The following is a 17,378-nucleotide window of genomic DNA, read 5'->3' as shown; positions in this document are numbered from 1 at the left end:
ACACACACCATATATCGTACACAGTGCACCCCACACACACAAAACACAGCATCCACACAGCACACGTGTGTGTATCTGCACACACCCACACAAACATGCACAGCACACATATACCACACGTGCACTGCGTGTGCAGTGTGTGTCTGTGTGTACACGCAGTACAGTGCCCACGGGCACGCAGCACACACCACCCGCACAGCACACACCCCACGCGTGTGCAGCCCCACGCACAGCTGCTCCCGCTGCGGCGCCCATCACAGACCCCATCCAAGGCCAGTTGGTATAAATAGCGATTTACAAAGAGTACAAAAATAGAAGGGGCTGCACCGGGTGGGGGGCTCCGCACCCCCCGGCACAGCCCGTGGGAAGCAGAAACGTTTGCAGAGGAGGTGGGCTGGGGCACAGCGGGGCCCCCCAGCACCGAGCACCCATCCCCGTGCCAGGGGCGGAGGTAAAGTACAAAAAGCAAAAGTGCATTGATCCACGCGTCCCTCCCCAAAACCGTGGGGCCCACGGGGGTCCCGCTGCGCCCCCAGCCCAGGCAGGGAACAGCGTTCGTTTGTAGGCTCTGAGAGTTTGGGGAGCACCCGCCCTGCGACCGCGGCACGGCAGGGACCGACCCCCCCGCCCATACCAGCACCACACGGCCAGGTCCCGGCGTCCTCCCAAGTGCCCACGTTTTTAAGACGAGGCCTCCAAGGGGGACGAACGGTGCCCGACACAGTCCCACTTGGGGGAGGAGCACGCGGTGAAGCCCCCCGGGGGAGCGGTGGCCCCGCTGCAAGGCACAGCTGGTGAGATCAGAGATGGCTTTTGGGGCCGGGGGATAATGCTGAGCTCCCCGAGCCGCAGAGGGGGAGCCCCCACCCCAAGGCACCAGTGTGGCAGGCAGCGGTGGGGGCTCCACGCTTCCCCGGCTGCTTTGCGTTGTGGAGGCAGCTGGGGGGCCGGGGCCGTCGACTACACCAGCAGCCCCATGCGGGTGACTTTGGCCGAGAGGAAGGTGTGCAGCACGAAGACGATGGGCTTGGGGCAGGAGTGCAGGTCCAGCGCCTGTGGAGGGAAAGGGAGAACGGTGACACAGCAGGGGGGCAGCCCAAGTCCCAGCACATACCAGGATGGGGGTCCCTCCTCACCAGTTCCCCCTCTGGGCCTCCGAAGTCCAGATAGAGGGTCCTGATGCCATCGTCCGCCGACATCTTCAGCTTTTCATAGGGGTAGCGGTAGAGGACGCTGCCGCCCGCCTCATCGCGGCAGATGGTGAAGCCGCCCTCGTAGTGAATGCAGAGCTTCACCTCCTGGCCGCCCAGCGTGCAGCCTGCGGGCACAGGCATGGCTTTGGTTCTGTCTCCGCCACCTGGCTACGGTCACCCCCAGACAACACAAAACCGCCCCCAGCAGTGCAGGAGGCAGAGATGCCATCATGCAGCACGCCACCATCGCCGCCAGGGACTCCCTGTCCCACGGACAGAGCCCCGACGCCGGTGTGCACTCACCCACAGACACCTCCTTGATGAGCTCAGCAGCAGCGTGGCAGCCCTGCACCAGCACCCGCGTCCAGCAGGACAGGTCACGGTGCGTCTCCACGCGGAAGACGTGCATCTCAATGCCCTGCCGTGAGCCCGTCCGCGTGGCGAAGGTCAGCTCGGAGCCCAGCGAGGGCGAGCGGCGGCCTGAGCCCGAATGCACCAACCTGGGAAGAGGAGGGGATGTCGGTGCCGCATCCCACGTGTGGGGACGGCTCCCGCAGGAGTCCCCATCCCGGTACCTGGTGGCCACCAGCGGGTAGCTGTGGCACGGTGAGGCCCACGCATCGCGCGTCCAGGGCATGGCGTCGTACAGCAGCAGATCCTTCTCCGTCACCGCCATCAGCACCGGCCGCCACTGCTGCCGCCCGCCGTCCAGCCGTGCCTGATGGGCGAGGAGCGCAGCGATAGGGCAGCTCCAGCCGCCACCTCCCCAGCATCAGAGTGCCACCCAGGGATGGCATCCCCCGGTACACAGACTCATACCTGCTCTGCCAGCCACGCGACGTGCTTCACCTCCCGGCCCCCGGCACTGCCACCCAGCGTGGCATTGAGCTCCGCCAGCACCTGCGGCAGCAGCGCCATGATGTTGGCATGCAGTGCTGTGAACCAGGAGTGCGCGGTGGCCGTGTCCTTGCAGCGCAGGATCAGCGTGTTCCTGCTGTCCGGCGAGTGCAGCTCGATCAGCCTGCGGGGATACGGGGCGCTGGGACGGGGCCAGCCTGGCTGCAGGCGTGCTGCCAGCAGTGGGGCCGGGATGGGGGCACGGTGCAGCCTGGGCCACGTGCCAAGCGCTTCCCGAACGCCGCCGCCTGCTCACCGGTTCTCCAGGTCGGGCATGCTGAGGTTCCGTGCGGCGAAGCACATCTTCAGCGGGATGACCTTGCGGTCACGGGCGCCGTGGTGCTGCGGTGATCCCGAGTCCTCGCTGCCGCTCAGGCTGGGCGACTGCGGGGCAGCCCCCTCCCAGGGCAGGTCCGACACCAGCGATGGCTTCTTCATGTAGGGCGTCACCTCCCGCATGAACTTCACTGCAGACAGAGGGGGTCAGTGGTAGGGATGGGGGAAAGAGGAGCCACGTGGGGCCACGCCAGCGCTGACCCCTGGCAGGAGCCGGAGGCACACGGGGCCCATCCCGGTACCATGGGGACGTGGGGATCGGAAGGGCCCGGCGGTGCGGCACAATGGCGCGGGCGGGAGGTCAGCCTGCAGCCCATCCTGCCCACCCTGCCGCACGCTGCGGCCAAGTTTCCAGCGCCACGGGCGATCACAGCCCCAGGATGGTGCCGGCAGCCAGGATGTCCCAGCCCCGCGCTCCTCTCCAGGCTGGGAGGAAGGAAGGACGCATCGCTCCAGGTCCCCACGGACCATCCCTCCCCAAACACGTGGTAGGCGCCAGGAAGCCGAAATCCTTCACTCGCTGAGCACTGTCCCGTCACCACGCCGCTCCCCGCTGTCACGCTCGGGGACAGCCAACACAATGCGTTCCAGATGCCGGGAGCTCTGCGTGCCAGAGCACAGAGCAGGGGGTGACGCCGAGCAGCGGGCGTGCGGCCGAGCCAAAGAGCTGAGCCCCCTCAGCAGGGAGGGAACAGCCGCAGGGCAGCGGGGAATTAAAGCGAAAAAAACCAGCGAGTAAGCTGTAATCTGCTGTGAAACACAGCTGTGAAGCACGGCTCCGCGCAGGCAGGGAGATGGTGTGAGGCCGTGGTGGGAGCTCCGCGGGGCGCCCGGCGGTGCTGCTGAGCCGGCACGCAGCTGGAGGGGATGCACTGCCCTTGCTGCGGGCAGCAGGAGATAATATTAGCTGCCGCCGTGCTTATCCCCGGATTACGCCTTCCCCACGCACCTCTAATCCCCACGGGCAGAGCAGTGCCTGGGGTGGATGGTTGTGGACAGGGCTCGGCCGGCGGCAGCCCCCGAGGCGGCTCACAGCTGGCAGCCAGATGTCGGCGGCCCGCAGCTGAGGCCGGGGATGGAGAGCAGAGCTCCGGGGCTGCTGCTCCCTGCCCGGGAGTGAGCCCTTTGTGCTCTGAGCCGTGGTGCTGGCACTGAGCTGCAGAGGCAACCACATCCCCGAAACCCCCTGGGCAGGCTTCTGAGCCCAAAGTGGGAGCTGCTGGACGCACCAGGAGCTTCGCACCCACCTCCCTTGGTTTGCACAGGGCACCCTGCAGTCCTTGGGAAACCCGCGCAGCACCAGCTGTGCAACCACGGTGTTCCAAATGCTTGGGTGGGTGGTGTTGGTGCAACCAACCTGGTGGTTTGCCCGCCCTTGCCGAGACAGTACAGACACCGCTGGGCTGTACAACCCTGGCCACTGCAGGAAACGCACCCCAGCACTGGGGCGCAGGCAGCAGCAGAGCCAGAACACAGCTGGGAGATGCTGCTGGGGACAGTGTCCCAGGCAGGGCGCAGGCACGGAGCCGCTGTACCAGTGTGGTGCAGCACAGGGGGCAGCGGCACGTGCAGCCTCACCAGCTGAGCTCCGTCCCAGCATGGCTGTCATGGCACGGCACGCCTACGCGCTCACCGCAAAGGAAACCCAGCACTGCTGCACCCTTACAGCTCACTGCAGGAAGGCTGCTGCACCCTGGGCTCACCCACAGGGCTCTCACCACGGCCCAGACCCCCATTCGCAGCCCAGCATTACCAGCCCCCTCCCAGCAGCACCGGAGCGGTTTCCCCACCCATGCGTGTGGGTTTCCTCTCACAGACCTCCTTCCTCTTTCCAACCTCCCTGCCCGGCACAGAGCTGCCTGTGGGCCCAGAGCTCAGCTCCCAGCTCCCACCCGGGACGGGGCAGGGCTCCGTTCCACCGTGCTGATGGCACCAGAAGGACGGCACCCAGCAGAGGCGCCTGCAAGCGAAGCCCAGGGCCGGAGAGCGGGCACAGGGCTCCGTGCAGGGCTCCTGGCACTGCAGTCCCCAGCTGGCCGGGGTACCCAATCCACGTCCATGGGGCGCTGCTGTCTGCCCCTGCGTGCTCTTTCCAGCCCCAAACGTGGCTCGTCCCCTCCTCGTCCCCCGGTGCCCTGGAGCCAGCGGGGGCAGCTGAGCCGCACAAATCCGCGCACGCCCTCGCACCGGCACGCGGCCCCGGTGGACATCAGGACGGGACGCGGGGGTGGCACCGCGCTGACACCGGTGGCACCGGTGGCACCAGCAGCGCTGCACCGGCAGGTCCTGCCCCAGCTTGCCGGGAACAGGTCGGGCAGGAGCCGGTGCTCCGCGGGCACTGAGCCCCGTGCAGAGCATCAGGGCGGGTACCGTGGGGAGCGCCGCCGGTCCCGGGGCACCGCCGCCACCCCCAGGGGCACGGGGCACAGCGCAGGGAGCGGGGCTCGGACTTGGCCGTCCCTGTCCCCCCGTCGGGCTGCGCGGGGACGCCACAGGGAGCGGGGCCGGGGGAGGAGAGCACCCGGGGGCGGGGAGCGGGACGGGGCCGGGGGGGGGGCCGCGGGGTCGGTACCTTCCAGGATCACCTCCCTCCCGGCGCGCTTCAGCGCCTGCACGGCCTGGTCGTGGGTGGCGTCGCGAAGGTCCACGCCGTTCACCGCCAGGATGGCATCGCCGAGCCGCAGCGCGCCGCTCCGCTCCGCCGCCAGCCCCGGGAAGATGCGGGAGATGAGCACGGGCATGCGGTTCTCGCGGCCGCCCTTGATGCTGATGCCGAGCCCGCCCGCCTCCGCCTTCACCACCCGCACCCTCCGCACGCAGCCGGGCACGGCCGCCTCCGCGCCGCCCCACTCGCCGCCGCCGCCGCCGTTGGCCACGCCGTTCAGCCCCGGAGTCGGTTCGCCGGGCTCGGCCGTGAGGCTCAGCGCCTCCCCGCTCAGCTCGGCCGCCACCCGCACCCAGCGCTCCCGCAGCAGCAGCTCCAGCAGCCCCGCCTTGGAGGCGCGCGTCCACACGGCCATGCCGCCGCCGCCGCCGCGCCGCTCCGCCCCGCCACGGGCCCCGACGCGAGGACGCGCCCCCCGCCCGCATGGCGGGACGCTATTGGCTGTGAGCGCAGCGAGGGGCGGGGCCGAGGGAGCTTCCCGCGTGCCCATTGGCGGGAGGGGTAGGCGGCGGCGGGGCAGCGCGGTGCGGGCAGGGGGCGCGGCGGGGCGGGGCGGGGCGGGGGGGGAAGTCTCGGTGCTCCGGGAAAGGACGAGGCGCGGCACCGCGGCGTGACAACAGCGCGTTTATTGAGGCGGCCGGGCTAAGTGCCGAACTTCTTCTGCTGCACGGGCGGCGGGAGCTGCGCGCTGATGTCCAGGGCGGGCCGCTCCACCGTCACCAGGCAGCGCTCGTCCAGAAGGTCCGCGAACAGCAGCGGCTGTGGGCACAACGGTGTGAGCGCGGGGCGGCCGGCAGAGCGCCGAGGGCAGCGGTGCCGGGGGCGCTCCCGGGATGGGGGGCACGCAGGGGCCGCGCTGCCCACCTGGAACTTCTTGCAGATCTTGAAGGCGTGGAGCTGCCGGCGCCGGGCGGGCTCCGAGAGCTGCTTCAGGGTGCTCTGGTTCACCAGCACGGCGCTGTCGTCGGGCAGGGGCTGCGGGCACGGCTGCAATCAGTGCTGCAGCTCGGGCACCGGCCCTGCGCCCACCCCTGCAGTGCCGCACACCCCCTGCCCTTCCCGTGTGCCGACACCAGCAGCCCCCGCGGGGCACGCTCCAGCAGCGCCCTTCTCGGCTCACCAGGGACTTGTCGAGGACACACAGCATGTAGACGTCGTGCAGCAGGACCTGCGAGGTGTTCTTGGGGTTGAAGGCGATGTGGGTGATGGGCGAGTCCCTCTCCAGCCAGAGCTTGTGCAGCCCGCTGTTCTGCACCGCGCGGCTCCAGGCCGTGTACTGCTTCTCGGGGATGCTGAACTCAAAGAGCTGTGGGGAAGGAGAGAAGATGGGTCCCCGCCGTCAGCCCGACGCCGGCACGCAGCCGGCCCCAAGCAGCACGGGGCTGCCGCGGGCACAGCTCCCACCTGCTGGTCCGAGTAGGAGATAAAAAGGTTGTTGGTGGTTGGGTGGATGGCGAGGGCCGTCACCGCGCAGCTGTAGGTGGGCACCGTGCAGTGGTGCTGAAAGGCAGGAGGACAACACTGCCCCACATGTCCTGGGCCACCCGCAGGGACCTCCCCCGGTGTCCGGCCCTCGGGACACTGCAGGGAGCTCCACACAGAGCCCTGCCTGTACCTTGAAGTGTTTCAGGCTGTAGACGTGCACCTCCCAGTCCCCACTGACCGCAGCCAGCCAGTTCCCATCAGCGCTCGACGCCAGCAGGTAGACAGCTTCCCGGGTCCCTGAACAACACCACACACAAATGCCACGTAGCCACAAGAAACCCTTAAACCACTCCACAGTGTCCCAGACCTAGGGCAGCACCCTCAGCCACGTGCCCACAGGGGCCCCAGTGCCTGCTCCCCACCTGCGGGCGGGCGCAGCGTGTGCAGGTGTTTGCAGCCCCCCGGTTCCAGCAGCTGCACCACGTGGACAGAGCCTCTGTCGGAGGCGATGAAGAGTCTGCCCGAGTCGGAAGCGCACAGCAGCTGGTAGGCTGGGAGCAGCAGCTTGGGCACGCCAGGGACCTTGCAGGGGGAGAAGGAAGCACCGGCAGTCACACTGCTGAGGAGCAGCCCTGCTGCTGCTGACCCACACACTGTGCCACCAGCAGCCCCAGCTCACTGTGAGCCTCCCCGGCCCCCACCTTCTTGACGCTGATGCTGTCGCCCTCGTGCTGCACGCGGTAGAGGTGGAAGCGAGAGGCAGTGCTGTAGGCAATCCAGCTGCCACAGGGTGAGACGCAGCTGCAGTAGATGTGCTCAGGACCCTAGGGATGCAGAAGTGCTGAGTGGGGTCTGCAGAGCCTCCTGGCACCTGCAGCTTGGCCATCGGAGGAAGCAGAGCGGCCAAGCACAGATGCCAGCCCCAGTTCAGCCTTACCTTGCTCTTAAGCTGCAGGAGGTGCTCCGGCATGCGGCTCAGGGGAAGGGTCTCTCCATCCTTTCCTGGGATGACAAACAAGCATCAGCAATAACAGAAACCACACAGGCCCCGGTGAGCGTGGCAGGGGACCCAGGGGGAGTGGTGCCAGACACCAGGATAGATCCAGACCCTTCCCTGGTTGCCTCGAGGCTGAGCTCCCCAGGGCACCGTCCAGCTCAGCAGGAAGAGTACGCTGCCAGCAGCACCACTGCCCTGCATTGCACTGGGTAACACAGCCATAAGCAGAGTAGGGCTGCACCACTCCTCTGCTGCCCTGGCAGACTGCACCCTGTAGTCCTCCAGACACTGCCCCAGGGTTAAATACAGAGGTGGGTACCCAACAGCCACCCGCAGACATACCAGTTTTATTAGTAGAGCCAAGTCTCCAGAGCTCCAGGTGCTGGGAGAACTGGAAGAGGAGGAGCCGGGCTTTCCTGGCACAGGAGACGAGGCGTCGCTGAGGGCAGAAATGGGCACGTTGTCATGGACCACAGCCTGGGAAAGAGGGCCGGGCCACAGCCACAGTGGCTTGGGCTGCCAACAAGGAACAGCTCAGGTTCTGTGGGATGAGAACCAGGAGAGGGAGCCGCAGCAGGACCAGCAGGACAGGCTCATCAACTCAACTCAACTCTCCTCTCCATCTCACTGCATTACAGGAGCCCGCAGGCATGCCAGGGCCAGGAGGGGACCCAGCAGGGCAGGCAGGGCCCGGCTGCTCCCACAGAGCTCACCTCGTGCCCCCAGGAGCTGCCACTGGACCCTGCTTAGAGCCGCACTCACGTGGGGAAGGGTGAATTTCCGCAGCGCTGCATCGTAGCCCTTCTTCTGCACCTTCTCCATGAGCGGGCGGATCACCAGCTGGGCGTCCAGGCCTGGAAACCAAGCGGAGCTCAGACAAGCAGCTGTTGGAGGGGGGGACACCACCCATTGAGCTCCCCCTCACAGCCCACACCTCCAGAGATGAGAGCTGTCGGGGTGTGCACCACAGCTCGCACGTCGTGGGTGTGATGTTGGAACGGCTTCGTCCTCACCCAGCGCTTCTCCTGGCCTCCTGCCTTCACCGGCAGCAGCTGGAACTGGTAGGTGGCCCCCGCCGAGGTGCCCACCACAATGCTGTCCTCTTTCTGGGAGAAAGAGAGAGCTGTGGCTCACAGGGCACAGCGACGGATACCACCTGGGTGCTGGCACTGCTGTCCTGGCCCAGGGTGACCTCACCTCCGACACAGCCAGTGAGAGGGCAGCTGAGCTGCTGACAGTGTGGGAGTCCTGCAGCGTCCCTCGCTCCCAGTCCCAGAACTGCACTCTCCCAAACGAGTCCGAGCTGATGACGGTGCCACTCGACAGGAAGGCGATGCTCCACACGACGCACTCGCGCTTCTTGGATTTCGGCACATGACAGTTCACCATGATCCTCTGGGCAGTTCGGCCTGAGGTAGGGAAGGGTTGTTCAAGACAGGGAGAGAGTGGGATGACCTCAGGCTCCTCGCTTCGTCCCTTCCCTGTGTCCTGCACACTGCAGGACTCCCAGGCTGGGAGCTGTGGCGGTGCCAAGCACTCATCCCAAAGCATAGACTTGTGGCTGCTGACGGTGCCCCAGGACAGGGGAAACCCCAGGCTCCCCCTGAAGGCTGCTCCGAAGAGCGATGCCCCTCTACGGGGCAGTTCATTACCTGAGTGGACATCAAGCACACGGATGAAATCGATGGAGCCGGCTGCCAGGTGGGTCCCCGAGGGGTGCCAGGAGAGGCACAGCACACGCCCTGTGGAGATGGAAGCTCCAGGTGTGCGCCAGGGCGCAGCAGCCTCTTGGTGACCAGGATGGCACAAGGAGTGGACAAGGGGAAGGCCCTGCAGAGCCCCCACACCCACCTTTCTGCCGGTCCAGGTTCTTCTCAAACTGAACACCACCACCAGGCACCACCTGGAAGAGCTTCACCGAGCCATCCTCACAGCCAATCTGGGGATTGGGGGGGTAAAGATCAGCTCCTGGGGGTGGCAGCTCCTCCACCATTGCGAATCCCATCCCTGCTGCTGTCCCCATCCCTGCCGCTCACCGCCAGCCGAGTGCCATCGTTGTTGGCAGCCATGCTCCAGATGGGTCCCCCGAAGCCATCGACGGCGCGGGCCGGGCGCAGCCGCTCCAGGTCATACTCAGTGATGTCCCCGCTCAGACCGGCCCCGAAGAGCCGCTCCCCCCGCTGCCCAACACAGCGCTTCCACCGAGCGTGTCTGGTGCCCGGGGATGGCCTGGGGGGGAAGGCCCCATCACCACGGCCCTGTTCCAGCTGCATCCCCACCACCCCCAACGTGTGACCCCGGGTTCCCTGCTGGTTTTCCCCTGTCACCCCCGCACCCCGGTTCCTCCTGAGTCCCTCTTACCACTCTGGGCCTGCTCTTCCCAGTAACCCCCGGTTCCCCACTGTCACACCGCCAGTTCCCCCCCCAGTCCCCCATCACCACCCTGGCCCATCCCCTCCATTCACCCCCGGTTCCCCTCTACCACCCCGCCCAATTCTCCCTTCGGTTCCCCGCAGCCCCCACGCCGGTCCTCCCCGCTCTCCTCCCGCCCCCCCCCCATCACCCAGCCCCGTTCCCCCCCTCCTGCCTTCCCCCCAGACTCCCCACCACCACCCGGCCCGGTCCTCCCCGTTCTCCCCGCTTTCTCCCGCGACCACCCAGCCCTGTCCGCCCCGTTCCCGGCCGCCGCTCACCTTCTCCATATAGTAATTAGCAGCGAAGTTGTACACCTCGACGGCGCCGTCGGTGCGGGCGAGCGCCAGGCGGCGGCCGTTGTGCTGGTAGGCCATGCAGCGCACGCCGGCGGGCACCAGCCCGAAGAACCGCACGCGGTGCACCTCAAACTCCCCCATCGCGGCTCCCGACCCCGCTCCGCCCCGCCGGGCCCCACGTGCGGCGCCTCGCTCCCGGAAGCGGAAGTGACCCCCGGTGCCCGGAAGCGGAAGTGCGGAGCAGAACGGCGGGAGATTCAGGTGTGCCGGGAGGTGGGAGCGGGCAGCGCTCGGCCGGGACGGTACAGCGCGGCGAGCGGAGGGCTGCGTGCACGGAGGGGCACGGGAAGGGCTGGGGGTGCGGGTGGGGCACGGATCTCCAGGAGGCACCGGGGGGGGGGTGGCTGGGGGAGGTGAGATTTTGGGGTAAAGGGCTCTGGGCATAGAGGATTCGGTGGGGTGTGGGCACAGGGAGGGATTTAGAGCATGGGGAGGGCGTTAAGGCATAGAGAGCAGCTGGATATGATGGGAGCTGTGGCGCCTGGGGCTCTGTGGTTTTGGTGGGGCGTGGGGTTATGGGGGAGCCCAGGGCATGGGGAGGAATTGAGGGCATGGGGAGGAAAGCAAGGTGCAGTGGGCAGCTGAATATAGTGGGGCTTTGGGGCATGGAGTTGAGGGTATGGGAACCTTGGGCTTAGTAGGCTCATTGGGACATCGGAAAGGGACGTAGCACAGGGGATGTGGGAGGGTTCAGGGCAGGGGTTTGAGGAGATGGGGATCCCAGTGCCACGCGGCAGCCTGAGGGCTCATCCCATCCTGTCCCCTTGCAGTGACAGCAGCTCTGCAGAGCCCACACTATGGTGCAGGTCATCATCTCCAGGTGAGCGAGTGCCTGGGCCTGCCGTGCTCGGGTGCTCCATGCCCGGTGGGTGACACCGCTCCTCTCCCTGGCAGTGCTGGTGCAGGCGGCCTGGAGCGCTGGGTGCTGGTGGAGCTGCAGGGAGAGGTGGAGCCGCGCGGTGGCGGTGCGCTGCCTGGGAGTCTGCTGGGAGACCTGCACTATACACGCGAGGTGAGCGGCTCTCTGAGCCCGGGCTGTGGGGTGGAGGTGCCCACAGGGCAGTCCTCACCCCACCCCTCCCACACAGGGCATCCCCGTGCTCATTGTGGGCCACCACATCCTCTACGGGAAGGTGGTGCAGCTGGAGAAGCCCTTTGCTGTCCTGATGAAGCAGGCAGCCGACCCTGCGGGAACGCGCTATGCTGTTACTGCCCTCATCAAGACAAAGCTGCTCTTCAAAACGCGGCCCAAGCCCATCATCACCAACGTGCCCAAGAAGGTGTGAGGACACAGACCTGCTGCCATGGGAGCAATGCTGTTCCCTTGCTGTGACATTACTGAGGACAGCTGGGACATGAACTGAGCGTCCGCCTTAGCCAAGGTGCATCCTGCAGGGCCAGGCTGTGCCCCCACTGGGGGCTGCACGTGACTGTCACCAGCACCACCTCAAGCACCAGAACTCAGCTCTGCAGTCGTACACATTGTGCTGTCAGCTATTCCCATCCTCCTGCCTGTGCCAGGATGGCTTGGGCTCACTCTCAAGCTGGCTGCTTTTTCATATTCCCTTCTAAAGTCACCCCTGCAGCCAGCAGAGCTGTAGACAGGGTCTACCACTTCAGTTTTAGCACCTTCCTCCCTTGAATCTCCCCAAATCTGGGAGCCCACGTGGAGTTGGGCAGGGGGAGCAGGGATGACACACCATCTTTTCTCTGTGCAAGTCTTTATTGTGTCAAATCCACCAGGATATAAAAAACAGGCCTCTCAAAATATGAAAAAAATATGAGTTAAAAAATAAATAGATTTACAAACAATCGGCAATAAAGTGTAAATACGAAAAGAGCTACAAAAGTCTCCTAAAAAATCCCATCTTAAATAAAAAGCTTGACTTGTAGAAAGGTTCTAGCCCTGAAAAGAGGGCCCAGGGGAGACGGCCGTGGGTAAATACCCAGGGGGACCCAGCGGGCAGGGAAAGGCTGGGAACTGGCTCTCCCCGCCCTCCTCTGCATGCCCGGGCCCAAAACCCAGCGCCTCCCTGCTGTCTAGACGGATGCCAGGTTCCCTCCTCGCTTCCAGAGCTAGGGGGCAGAGGAGGGGCGGTGGAGGAGGCACCTGGCATGGAGCCAATGGGACGTGGTTGGCTTTAGGGGGCCGCGGGCTGGCCGGACCACCACCAACCCACGCTCCAGCTGATCCACGGCCCGGGTTTTCCTGCTTCTGCCCAGGCTGCGGGCACAAAAATGGGGTGCCAGTGCTCCCCCTCCCCCCCCCCCCCCCCCCCCCATGCTCTTTGGCAAAGCACAACAGAGGAGCTGCCCTCCTGGGGCAGCCAGATCCCCAGCATGGAGTTGGAGGGAGCTGTGGGTACATGCCCGCACATACACAGCCATGGGGATGGGGGGGGGATGGCTTTTGAGGACATTCAGAGCTCCATGGGGACAGAGCAGGGGATGCTGAGCCCACATGGGTAGGCCCAGGTGGCAGCACCAGCCAGCAGTGCCTGGCATTGGCACAGCACCTGAGGGACGTGGTGCCAATGTTGGGCTGAAATCCAATTTCTGTCCCTAAATCATGGCAGGGAAGGGGCTGAGCCTGCAGCCGGCTCCTGCCCATGCAGGGGCTGCACAGGGGCGGTGGGGAAAAAATCCTGGGGCGCAGCAACCCCAGCAGCATTGAGCATCACAGCTCAGCACCTGGCCGGACACGTCGGGTCCTTCCTCCACAGTACCACGGGGGGACATCGGAGGTCCCAGGAAAGCACCAAAGGATGGGGCTCAGCGGGGCGGGGGGAGCCCAACCAGCGGAGCTCCCGCTGTGCCCTCACACCAAGGCAGCGAAATGCTCAGCATGGCACATGGAGGGACCCTGTAGCACCAAGGCTGTGCCAAGCACAGCTCCAGACAGCCCCGGCGCGGCCGCTGGCACCCACGGGGCTGAGTTTTACAGAAAACAACAAAACATTTAAAAATAATTAAAAAGGAAAAAAAGAAAACAACCGCGATTTAAAAAAAAAAAAAAAAAAAAGCAAGACTTGATCACAAATGCTGACCTCGGGGTGCGCTCAGCGCTGCCGGACGCAGGGAGCAGCAGCCGGGTGGCCACCGTTGGGTCAACGCCAACTGCAAGGGGACCCACGGCGTCCTCACACCTCGGCGAAGACCAACCCGCACTGCTCCTTCCGCTTCCCGCAGCGCCGGGCCACCATGGCCAAGTAGAGCGTCAGCAGGGCCACCCAGTAGCAGGCGTAGAGGACGGCGCCCGAGATGAGGAAGGCCACCTCGGTGTCGCTGAGCAGGTCCTGACTGTAGGCTGTGTAGGCCAGGCCTCCCAGCAGCACGGCCGCCCACACCGACACCGGCAGCAGCCCCACGAAGTTGACCACGATGGTGCGGCGGCCCGACGTGCCCCAGCCCGACTTGTTGATGGTGGCGATGGCGAACATCTTGGCGGGCAGCAGGCTGGACATGTAGAGCAGGGCGTAGAGGGAGACGAAGATCATCTCGGCGCTGCCACGCAGGAAGCAGGCGTAGGTGGCCTTGATGATGCCCACCAGCTGCACCGTCAGCAGGAAGAGGAGGATGTTCCAGATGCGCCCGCGGTAGAAGAGCTGGATGACGGTGGCGATGAGGAAGAAGGGGAAGAAGCCGGTGACCACCGACTCGTAGGTCATCCAGAGGTGGTGCTTGTGGAACCACAGCGCGTTGTAGAGCCACTCGCGGAAGTAGGACTTGCTCCAGCGGGTCTGTTGGTTGAGCCAGCGCAGGTAGCGCGTCGGCGTCTCCGTCAGGCAGCGGGAGCGCGCCGTGTACTTGGTCTGGTAGCCCAGGCTGAGCACGCGGTTGGTGAGGTGCCGGTCGTCCCCGAAGCTGCACTTGGTGCCCAGGAAGGTCTGGTGGTACCAGTCCTCCAGGAACTGCTGCAGCAGCGCGTTGCGGTACATGCCCAGCGGGCCGCTGATGCACTGCACGCAGCCGAAGTAGGACTGGCAGGCGCGCTCCACGTTGAAGGCCATCCAGTACCGCACGCTGCTCAGGAAGGAGATCCACGAGTCGTACTTGTTCAGGATCTGTGGAGGAGATGGGGTCAGTGCCACTAATACAAGCGCGGTGCCCCCGCGTGTCCCCTCCCCGCCCCGCCGCCATACCTGGACATCACCACCGACGCCGCCGACGCGGGGGTCGGCCTCCAGGATGCGGAGCATCTCTGCGGTGCAGGCGGGGTCCAGCACCGTGTCTGAGTCACACACCTGGGGGCAGAGGCAACGTCGAGCCCCACTCCGCCACCCACGCACGCCCGGCAGACGGCCCAGCCCCAGCCGGGCAAGCCTGAGCCGCGGCCGGCGAGACGAGGCAGGGCCTGCGGAGCAGCGGGCGGTGAGGGGAGCGGAGCGCTCAGCTGTGCCGGACACCACTGCCCCGGGACACCCAGCTCTGGTCAGTGGCATCGCGGTAGGACACCCCAGCTGACCCCAACCCAGGCACGGGGGTCCGGGCCCCACGCGGCGCTGCACGGTGTCCCCCGGCTGACACCTGCATGCAGCGAGGGATGCGCCGAGGAGGTGACACGGAGCTCTCCCATGCAGCGCCGCACCCCATGGATCCCCAGATCGCCCCGCATGTACCCCCCGCCCGCCCGGAGCCCGCATCCACCTGGATGTAGTCCACGGAGTCTCCGAGCGCCCGGAAGGCCGTGTACATCACCTCGCGCTTCCCGCCCCACTTCTGCAGGATGCAGGAGTAGGTGGTGCTGCGCACCAGAGCCTGCACGTGGGCCAGCCCTTCCTGCAGCCCGGCCTCCGTCTCGCCCTCGCCCCGTGCGTGGAAGTTACTCCTCCAGACGTAGCTGCCCGCGCGCTCGGAGCCCATCACGTCGTGGAAGATGTCCAGCATGTAGGTGTCGTCGGGGCCGTTGCCGTCCACCACCATCACCACTTTGAGGTCGGGGAAGGCGATGCGCTTGACGGAGAGCAGGCACTTCTTCAGGTAATCGGGATCCTCCTGGTAGGCGGCGATGCAGAGGGCCACTGAGCGGCCCAACCGCACCGGCTGTCTCTCGGCCCTCATGCGTCGGTGCTCCAGGAAAGCAAAGAGGCTCTGGATGAAGAGGTGCAGCCCCAGGATGGCCCCGTAGAGCCCAAAGGAGAGGTAGTGCTTCTCTGTGTGGATGAACTGGTACCCGGTGACATAGGCAGCCAGGATGCCCCCCAGCACCGCCAGCGCGAAGAGGCTGGTCCCGACAACACGCAGCGCCGTGGAGAGGCTCACTGGCATCTGGGTGGGATGGGATGGGATGGGACAGTCAGGGTGCGGCCACTACCCGGGGGACAGCGCGATGCAGGCACAGCGACCGGGTGGTCGCCCAGCCCACGTGAGCCCCATCCCCATGCAGACATCGCTTTTGGGATTTCCCCACCCGCAGCCCTGCAGGGCTGGGCTGGAGGACGGGGAAGGGCACGGGGACAACGGGCAGCGGGCTGACCGCAGGGGGGAGGCGCAGCCCCGGGACCCCCGGTCCTCGTACTGCGGGACACGGCTCGGCCCCTCCCGGGTCCCCCACCCCAACTGCGGGACCGGGACTGCACCGCGGGGCCGGGGGAGCCCGGTGCTGAGGGAGGGGGCGGGGACGGGCAGCGCTTCCCGGGGGCTCCGCAGTGCCCCGCCGCTCCCGGTCCTCCTCCGCCCCGCAGCCCCCCGTGCCGCTCCGCGCTGTGGGGGGGCCGCGGGCGGTCCTGTAGAGCCGCGGGGGCGGAGGAGCCCCGGGCCGGCACCGGCGGGGTTGGAAGGGAGGAAGGAGGAGGGGAGAGACCGCACCGGGACTCACCGTGCTGCTACCGGTGCGGGTACCGGTACCGGTGGTGCCGCTCGCCCCGGCCGCCGCCGCCGCCGCTGTGCGCCCGGCCCGGCCCGCGCGGCCGCTTTATACCGCGGCGGGGCCGGCGCCGCCCGCAGCCCGCGGGGTCTCCGCCCGGCACCGGGACCGGCACCCCCGGCACCAGCACCCCCGGCACCACCCCCGGCCCCGCCCGCAGCCCCCGGGACCCGCCCGGCACCGGCCCCAACCCCAGCCCCGCACTGCGGGATGCACCGGGCGCCGGATCCGTCCCCATCCGTCAGCCGGGGACAGCGCTGGGAAACCCGGGGACACCGCGCTGTCAGCCTCGTGCCACCCTCCAGGACCCTCCCCACCTCCCCGCGTCCCCCCGTAGCTATCAGCCACCCCCTCCCGGAGACACACGGGGACACCTCGTGCTGTCATCCTGTCCCTGTGCCCCCCCCCCCCCCCAAGAACAGAAGCCCCGCGTCCATCACAGGCGATGTCCCCGTGCCAGGCTGACGGCAGGGCGCTGCCAGCCCCGGGACGGGCCCCGCCGAGCCGCAGCCTTTCCTCCTTGGGCTCAGATCCCGCACTTTCGGGTTCCCCCCAGGCTGGGCGCAGGGCTCGGTGCCGCCCTCCAGGGGACACTCCTTGGGCAGACCGCGGGGGTCCCCCGCGCACGGCGGGGCAGGGACGAGCTGAGACCCCCGCACTGCTGTCGGGTTCCCACGTGGCACCAAACGGTCACATCGTGTCCCCGCTGCTGGGACGCGCGGCGCGGGATGTCCCGGCACTGCAGGCGGCAGGGAAGGGACGGGGACAGGAGGGTGCGCACCCCCACCCCGCGGCAGGTGCCCAGCGCTGGGGTTACGCCGCGGCCCCGTTACCTTTCAGTGCGATGGCAGCTCCCGGGCGCTCTCCCCGCACGAGTGCTTCCCAAGGTATAAATAAAATTTCCTCCTCCTCCGGCACAGAAATCTCCTTGTTCGCAGCGGCAGAATTGCAGCCAGACGCCCAGGGAGCCGCATTAATACAGACTTCTCATTCAAACCCTTCCTCTGGCCGTCTGCTCCAGGCCCTGGCGAAGCGCAGCCGGTATGGCAGCATCCCGGCGTGCGCCCGCAGCCCAACACCGGCACCGGCTGGCAGCGGTGACAGCGCAGAGGAGCGCCTGTCCGCCAACGAGGACAATGCGCTCCCGGCCACGCACACACCCAGCACGGCACGGCACGGCGCTGGTGGCTTTGCTGGGGGTGGGGATGCAGCCCGGTACCCCAACCTC

The 17,378-nt window shown here is 66.8% G+C and overlaps 4 protein-coding genes across 12 annotated transcripts; 1 reads left to right on the top strand and 3 right to left on the bottom strand.

The window, feature by feature from the left end:
- Positions 1-277: 277 nt before the first annotated feature.
- SNTB2 (syntrophin beta 2) lies at positions 278-5,614 on the bottom strand. The gene is made up of 7 exons (XM_001232941.7): positions 4,999-5,614; positions 2,347-2,557; positions 2,013-2,214; positions 1,769-1,911; positions 1,497-1,693; positions 1,137-1,318; positions 278-1,053 (listed from the first exon to the last, which is right to left on the bottom strand). Exons 1-7 carry the CDS (start codon positions 5,579-5,581, stop codon positions 961-963), a joined length of 1,611 nt encoding a protein of 536 aa, XP_001232942.4. The 5' UTR covers positions 5,582-5,614; the 3' UTR covers positions 278-960.
- An 88-nt stretch (positions 5,615-5,702) lies between these two features.
- Positions 5,703-10,433, bottom strand: UTP4 (UTP4, small subunit processome component). Its single transcript, XM_001232919.7, is given in 17 exon segments — positions 5,703-5,850; positions 5,956-6,066; positions 6,212-6,397; positions 6,496-6,591; positions 6,707-6,813; positions 6,939-7,098; positions 7,218-7,340; positions 7,454-7,518; positions 7,856-7,952; positions 8,276-8,367; positions 8,448-8,619; positions 8,711-8,922; positions 9,166-9,255; positions 9,365-9,452; positions 9,550-9,693; positions 9,695-9,742; positions 10,207-10,433. Coding segments are annotated over 17 exon segments (2,067 nt in total). The 5' UTR covers positions 10,366-10,433; the 3' UTR covers positions 5,703-5,733.
- A 7-nt stretch (positions 10,434-10,440) lies between these two features.
- On the top strand, positions 10,441-12,128 carry CHTF8 (chromosome transmission fidelity factor 8). 8 transcript variants are annotated; one of them, XM_040707142.2, is made up of 4 exons: positions 10,441-10,485; positions 11,055-11,104; positions 11,179-11,296; positions 11,418-12,128. In XM_040707142.2, exons 2-4 carry the CDS (start codon positions 11,082-11,084, stop codon positions 11,568-11,570), a joined length of 294 nt encoding a protein of 97 aa, XP_040563076.1. In that variant the 5' UTR covers positions 10,441-10,485; positions 11,055-11,081; the 3' UTR covers positions 11,571-12,128.
- A 490-nt stretch (positions 12,129-12,618) lies between these two features.
- On the bottom strand, positions 12,619-17,306 carry HAS3 (hyaluronan synthase 3). 2 transcript variants are annotated; one of them, XM_046899533.1, is made up of 4 exons: positions 16,984-17,306; positions 14,932-15,552; positions 14,427-14,528; positions 12,619-14,348 (listed from the first exon to the last, which is right to left on the bottom strand). In XM_046899533.1, exons 2-4 carry the CDS (start codon positions 15,550-15,552, stop codon positions 13,425-13,427), a joined length of 1,647 nt encoding a protein of 548 aa, XP_046755489.1. In that variant the 5' UTR covers positions 16,984-17,306; the 3' UTR covers positions 12,619-13,424. The 2 variants fall into 2 exon arrangements, with proteins under 2 accessions (XP_046755489.1, NP_001383541.1); NM_001396612.1 differs by lacking the exon at positions 16,984-17,306 and adding an exon at positions 16,103-16,196.
- Between the last annotated feature and the right edge of the window lie 72 nt (positions 17,307-17,378).

This window comes from Gallus gallus, chromosome 11 (genome assembly GCF_016699485.2).
Source record: "Gallus gallus isolate bGalGal1 chromosome 11, bGalGal1.mat.broiler.GRCg7b, whole genome shotgun sequence".
NCBI classification, from domain to species: Eukaryota; Metazoa; Chordata; class Aves; order Galliformes; family Phasianidae; genus Gallus; species Gallus gallus.
This window is presented reverse-complemented; position numbering and strand designations above follow the sequence as displayed.